Source organism: Cibotium barometz, chromosome 9 (assembly GCF_041138505.1).
Source record: "Cibotium barometz isolate CiBa-2024 chromosome 9, ASM4113850v1, whole genome shotgun sequence".
NCBI classification, from domain to species: domain Eukaryota; kingdom Viridiplantae; phylum Streptophyta; class Polypodiopsida; order Cyatheales; family Cibotiaceae; genus Cibotium; species Cibotium barometz.
This window is the reverse complement of record NC_141054.1, coordinates 37,477,799-37,485,069: the sequence shown is the minus strand read 5'-3', so window position 1 is coordinate 37,485,069 and position 7,271 is coordinate 37,477,799. Positions and strand designations below refer to the sequence as shown.

Below are 7,271 nucleotides of genomic sequence, written 5' to 3'. Positions count from 1 at the left end.
AGAGAGAAAGAGAGAGTATGAGGGCAACAAAGAAAGATGGAGAGATCTAGAGAGAGAGAGATAGGTATATATGCATGCATGTAGGCATGTATCAATGTTTTTATTTATGTATGTATGCGCATGTATATATATATGCATGCACGCATGCATGTAGGCAAGTATGAATTTTTGTATTTACGAATATGGGTTGATAATAGACCCTTGCAATGTTCACTCATTTTTCTATGGTATGCTTCAATCTTCGAGAGAGTACTGTGGATCTCACATCGACATACTTTTTAATGTATCTTATAGTAATACAAAAAATACACCCTTGCAATGTTCACTCGTTTTTCTATGGTATACTTTAATCTTTGATATTAAGAAGTTAAAAAACAAGTGCTAAATGTAAAGTGTTGCAAGTATACTCCAGCAAGTATAGGGCATCCATTGTGAAGGGAGAAATAATGCCTTGAACATAGGAAGGCTATATCAAAAGAATAAGTTGATCATACAAGCTCTCTAGAAAGGTGTATGAGATCCTACCCAGGTCCATGCAACTTTGTCAATGTGCTATCGTTGCACTCTAGAAAAGGTAATTTAAAGGGTCTGAAGGAAAAAAATAAATGCAAGTACGGTATGTCAATATTTTACGTCCTTGCATTTTTCCATCTTTATTTTATGGTCACATATAGCTCATTAATGAGATTCTTTTCCAATTTGAGTGCTTTATAGAATTGCCATGATTTGTTTTTGTTGTTCTCGTAGATATCCCACATGGCTCGAAGTGTTGCCATGGATCTTATCCCCTACATGCTGCGATGCTCTTGCAATCTTGTCAAGTCTCTACTTGAAAGGAACGGCTTTGAAAAAAGTAGGCATTAAATTTAGGAACATGGCTCGAAGTGTTTCCATGGATCTTATCCCCTACATGCTGCTATGCTCTTGCAATCTTGTTGTTCTCGTAGATATCCCACATGGCTCGAAGTGTTGCCATGGATCTTATCCCCTACATGCTGCGATGCTCTTGCAATCTTGTTGATCTTGTCAAGTCTCTACTTGAAAGGAACGGCTTTGAAAAAAGTAGGCATTAAATTTAGGAACATGGAAGTGCTAAACTAGCCTTTATCTCTTTGTTTGCATGTGGCACCATAAATAATCTTTCAATTTTATAGGAAATGGTCAACTAGCCTTAAAAGAAAAAATTTGGAGGTGGTGTGTACTCAACCAAGTTGAGGCGCTCTAGAATGAGGGGTAACCCTCATATTGGCCCCTTTGCATCATCTGAATATGCATCTCAATTTTCATGTGGGCATTTTCCCAACATAACCAATTGCCATGCATTGAAGTTAGATTTCCCCAACATAACCAATTGCTATGCATTGATCTTAGCTTTTCTAAGAAGTCATTCTCATGGACCATTTACACTTCTCCTTGACTACATTTGTGCATAGCCTCAAAATCACTTTTGCTTCTCTCTCTTTACAAGTAGGGGGAACACATGGTCAAAATATACTAATAATTCATACAATTCCCTGATAAAGTGTAAAGACCAAGAAGACTAATATTAGGGAAATCATGCAACAACCAATGGCTAGATTCAAATCTAACAACATGATGCTACTTTGGGAAGCCTAAATATATATTCAACCCAAATGGCACAGATGCTTCGGTTTACCAAATTAGGCAGCTGCTATTATGCAAAGTGGCCAATATTATTGTGAGATGTCACTTTGAAGAGACCATAACCTTTTGCTTGCGAGAGAAGTGGGAATCTCTTTTTGAAAAAGTGCATACTACATACACGCCTTGATGAGGAAAGGGCTTTATGAGAGATACCTAAGCAAGCAATACCATGGCTTGAGACTCCTAAGCAAGCAATTATCTACCTTATGTTGAAGTGCCATTATCTCGATGAACATGCATGTCATCGTGCGGTTTTACGTGGAACTTGGCGTATATGTCCTGACTGTAGAACTTCCTCGTGCGCAGCACCAAGACCGCCGAAACGAAGCTCCCGAGGGCGCTGACCATAGCCATGATCAAGAAAGTGAGCCGGAAGCACTCCGGCCCAGTGCACACAAGCTCCGAGCTGCTGCGTAACATACTCAAAGCTGGAGCCGGTGCATGCGCCGCTGCACCAGCACTGCTTATACTAGAGAGCAGCGTGGCGTGTTGCCTCCTTGCCTCTCTGTCATAAAAATACCCCGCCACCCTCACATTCATCAAATAAGAGCCCAACGGGCTCGCTATCGCCCCCACATTATACAAGGTGGCATAATACTTGAGACCAAACAGCTCGGATATCGCTGCAAACATCAAAGGCCACTGTGCTCCAAAGCAAAGCCCGACTATTATAGAAGCTGCGTATAATGTCCCTGTAGCCGCGAAGGCTATCAAAAGGTGGCCTACGCATGCTAACCCTAGCACAATTGTAAGCATTAGTGTCCTTGGAAAACAATACCTTTGCAGGAGTAGCTCTGATGCAAAGCCTGCAGCTACTCTACCAAGGAAATTCCATATACTTATCAGTGATTCAAAGGTGCTTATACTCACTGTCGGGTATCCTAATGATGCCCCTATTTGCCCCATGTTGTCTATTGCTGTGATTGTTGCTCCCACTCCACACGTTGTTGCTATTAGGAGTAACCACATATCCAGGCTTAATAATGCTTGGGGGATGGTGAAATCATCTCCTCTCTCTGGCCAGTTGCTGAAGAACTGCAGTTTGAACTTTTTTTTGAGCTTAGGTTTAGCACTTAAATCATTAATTTTGTGACGATGCTGTGGATCATCTTTTCTAGAGGGTAAATCAGGAGTGGAACTCGTAATTTTTGTACTTTGGATTTCTGAATGCTCGACTACATCCTTCCCCTCATCACCACTTTGAGACAAAGTATGGTTCTCATCAGATCTAGATGCTAAACTGGAAGGAGAGTCACTGCGCACTGCAGCTTGGGAAGTAGGTTGCTTATTAACATGCACTCCATTAGTTGGTGAAGGGGGGATTTCTTCATTTTTCACTGATAGATGCTTGTTGGAGGTTGAAGCGATTTCCAACACTTTGGTAATGGATGCAATATTCTCTTCTTTTTGCTCAAGGATTTCATGCTCTGCCCGGACAGCGATCACCACATTTGACACAACTAAGAGCAGGGTGATAGCTCCCATAGCTTTGTAAGTAATTGAAGACAAGGGCAACTGATTCTCCACTATAATGATGATCATCAAGAACGCTGCCAGCAACAAGGCCAAGTAAAGAAAAGAAAAGAAGTGTTTGCCTTCTCTTTCGTCCATCTCAGGCTTCATGGGACGGACAAAGAACATAAAGAGGAAAGTAACCAAAGAAGGCAACCAGGCTATAAGAAGAATCACTCCCCTTGTATCTTGGCCATAAAGAGCATGATAGATTTGTGTAAAAATGGCACCACTGAGCCCAATACAGCCCTTGAGAAGCCCTAACACTACTCCTCTGCTTTGTGGGAAATTCTTCACACAAGTCACCAACACACCAGTGTTTGCAAAGGTTTGAGAGTTAGCCCCTATGCAGAGGTAGAGATACATTTGCCACACAGGAGGGCGAGCAATTCTATGTGTGACGGCCATCCATATCATGAGATAGCCAAACAAGTTCATGCCTGCCCCTACAGCAAGCACCATCCATGCAGGCAAAAGCTCATTCATCAAACCGGAGATAATACCAATATTGGCCCCTAGGGCTTGGAAGAAACTGAGGGTATCAATGGTTTCCTGATCATAGTGTAGTGCTGATTTGATTGCCCCGGAGTAGATTCCAAAGAGGTAAATAACACCAGCGAATGAAAGCACGTAGAAGGATACCACCACAACCATCCATCTACCTTTGATGAGATGCACGAGGAACTGGCCGAATATTTTCTTCTCCATGTTGGGCTTTGAATGTAATGCAAATTTACAGCTTGTCAATACTAGAATTGAAGGAAAACAGGAAAACTTAGATCTTGCGCGATGTAAGAGGAGAACAAGCAGTATAGAATCAGAACTGGCAAGGGTCAAGTGGGGGCGTGCTGTGCTATTATAAAAGCCATTCTAAGCTTGGCTGCTGAAGGAGGATATATTAATGCATGAAAGCAAAAAGGCTTATGAATCGGGCTCTTGAAGTCGAGCTTAGAAATGGTTTTGGGGGGGGGGGGGGGGGGGGGTGTCCATATAAATGTGGGTAGTAGAGAGGCTTTTGCTTTCGATCATCAGCAACCAGAAGATGAGTGACAGTCAAAAGCGCAATAAGAAAGTCGCACTAGCTTCGGGATTTTGCGTTGATTCACTATAATGACAAGAATCATCCCTAGCAGTTCTGTGGACACGTGTAAAGAGAGCAAGCTTCACACTACAAATACTCTAACGCCCTTCTTTTTAATCCACACCCCTTAGTGGAGTGGGGGGGTGAGATCTACAGCAGTGACATCGATTCGAGCTCACGTCAAGGGTAGAGCTTAGCTCTATCACTAAGCTCTTGTCCCCACCTTCTTGAGTGTTCCACCCACTACATTTATGCTCTTAGTTACTTGAAAACCCTTCATAACCATAGAATTTCGGCCTTCTTTATCTCTTATAAATAGTATTCATTTACTAATCAAATATCCCAGTACAAGAGAAGGGAAGCAGTACAAGAGAAGGGAAGCATAGCATACATAGCCTCACACATTGCTATCGTTTATAACTGCAAACATAGCGCTACAAACTACAACAAAAATAATAATAATAAAAGGCAAAATGGGGGATATGTTTCTCCTCTATTCTGCCCTTTTTTTAAAATAAAATGGACATCGAAAACATTTACATATAATATACAAGCCCAAAAAAGAAGACAAACGTTGAGAGTCCAAAACAAGAGCATAATTATCATTGTTCAAAGGATATGCAAATAGCATATACATAATATTGCAAAAAATGTTTTTACAAAATAAACCGTTGCAATGAACCCGCATGTCCTAATTATTAGGAAGGAAACATAGCTTCATATTCTTTGTCCTCCTCCTGATCATCATCCTTCCCATCACTACAACAAACGAAGAGCACAGCCATGTGAAGAGCCACGAAAATTTCAAAGGATCTATAAATAGAAAAAAGCATTCATGTGGCTATGGACGCGATTACAACACCATCACTAATCGCATGTACAGTCAGTCACGTGCAGCTATAGCCATTATCTGCAAAAATAAAAGAGGACAGAATGGGTGAGATTTGTGGGGACATGTCTCAACAGCTCTCTCCCATTCTGTCCCCATTTTTTTTAACACATTATTTAAAAACATTTAGAACACTTAAACACTTAAAACACATAAACTAATTCTAATTAGCCAAAAAAGTCATGGATTATATTATAAATTTCAAATAACATAATTTATTACACCTCAATCCTAGACTACATTTTGTTGAGCTCATTGCACTAAATCGACAAGCTCAGTATGAGGTGTTGTTTCTTGTGTGGAGATAAGACAATTCTGCCTCCACTCTGTGATTGCTTCCGGAAAGCTTCTCTTAGGCTTTTTTGATGTCGTCTTAAGAGCACCCGCCATGCTCTTGTATACTACGAACAAGATCTATGACATACTTCTTTCTACGAAGAGTAGTATTGTATGCATCTTCATCATTTTGGCATGTGAGCAACAATAACATGTTATTGTTTATCTTCATTAATGTTTAAGCCTCTATGTGTAGAGTTATGTTAATAAGATTTATACATATAACTTTATACGTATGGCTTATGCATTAAGTTTAATGCATAAGCCTTATGTATATGGCTTATGTAATAAGCTTTAAGCATATGGCTTATGTATTATGCTTAATGCCCTCATGCATAAAGACCTTATGCTTAGGCCTCTATGCATAAGAGTTAAACATTATGCTTAAGCCTCTATGCATAAGGCGTAAACATTATGCTTAAGCCTTATGCATAGAGGCTTAATGCTTAAGTCTTCCAGCTTTATGCATAAAGCCTCTATTCATAAGGCTTAAACATTAAGCTTAAGCCTTGAGCATAGAGGCTTAATGCTTAATGCTTAAGCCTCTATGCATAAGGCTTAAACATTATGCTTAAGCCTTATGCATAGAGACTTAATTCTTAGGCCTCAAGGCTTTATGCATAGAGGCTTTATGCATAAGGCTTAAACATTATACTCAAGCCTTGAGCCTCGGGGGGTGCACTACTAGAAAACCCTAAGTATCACGTACATTCAAAAGGTATTTAAAAAATCTCTTAACTAAAACAAAATTCCCAATAAAATAACCCCTCTTTACTTATGAACTAACGGATTTTTTTCTAAAGTTGAATTAAAAAACCCCTCTTGTTAATGTAATCATATTAATTTTTCTCAATGTATCTAATTAAAACACCCCTCCTATTGAACTCACGTGGTACACTAACATTTTTTGAGGTGAACCCCCTGAGCCTTGAGCATAGAGGCTTAATGCATGAAGCCATAATGCATGTTGCATAAGGCCTCAGGGGTTCACCTAAAAATATGTAAGTATACCACGTGAGTTCAAATGAAGGGATTTTTTAATATAAAAAATTAAGGCATATTTATAGAAATGCATTTACAGAAGGGTTTTTTTTATCGATTTTGAAAAAAAAACCCGTAAGTCCATAAAGAAAAAGGGGTCACTTTATTCACGAAAAATTCACAGGTAAGTGGGTTTTTAAATACCCCTTGAACACACGTGATAAACAAGGTTTCTTAGTAGTGTGTTGTGGGTTTTAGAGAGGGACAAAGAACAAGAAAGAGAATAAACAAGAGTTCCCATCTTGATTGTGTCCACTACATTACAAGTCCAATTTCTAGCAAGAACAAATAAATAAAGAAGAACAAAGGCATGAATGCGTCAGGATCGAAGAGAACATCGATGGAATAAATAATCTCGATGTTTTAATTTGCTATTAATCCGACTCTCACTATTGCTCCCTCAAAAGTCCCTTGGTGGGTGGCTTGGTATCGAGGAGGGGTGAGTGATAAGTCATCTCTCGACATACAAGGAGTCTTTCCCCACATACATTAATAAAGGCTTTAAAGCCTAATTACTAAGAATCCTTAGTCAACCTTAGTCAAACCCAAAGGGAACACCCTTACATGAAGAAGGAGACAGCACACATCAATTCAAAGGACTACACGAAGATGAACAAAAGATCCACCTATGCATATTCTAGTAGGGAGCAGCCTATAAGAGAACAAAGATGGCATGAAGGGTCTCTCTCGCACATCACATGTAGGCTGCCCATAGTTGGTCGGGATGTATGTTGCTTGCTTTAGGGA

General features: G+C 39.9%; 1 protein-coding gene across 1 annotated transcript; it reads right to left on the bottom strand.

Moving 5' to 3' along the window:
* Positions 1-1,597: 1,597 nt before the first annotated feature.
* LOC147635540 (protein NUCLEAR FUSION DEFECTIVE 4-like) lies at positions 1,598-4,128 on the bottom strand. The gene has a single exon (XM_086802878.1). The coding sequence runs from the start codon at positions 3,883-3,885 to the stop codon at positions 1,870-1,872; it is 2,016 nt and encodes a 671-aa protein (XP_086659004.1). The 5' UTR covers positions 3,886-4,128; the 3' UTR covers positions 1,598-1,869.
* Between the last annotated feature and the right edge of the window lie 3,143 nt (positions 4,129-7,271).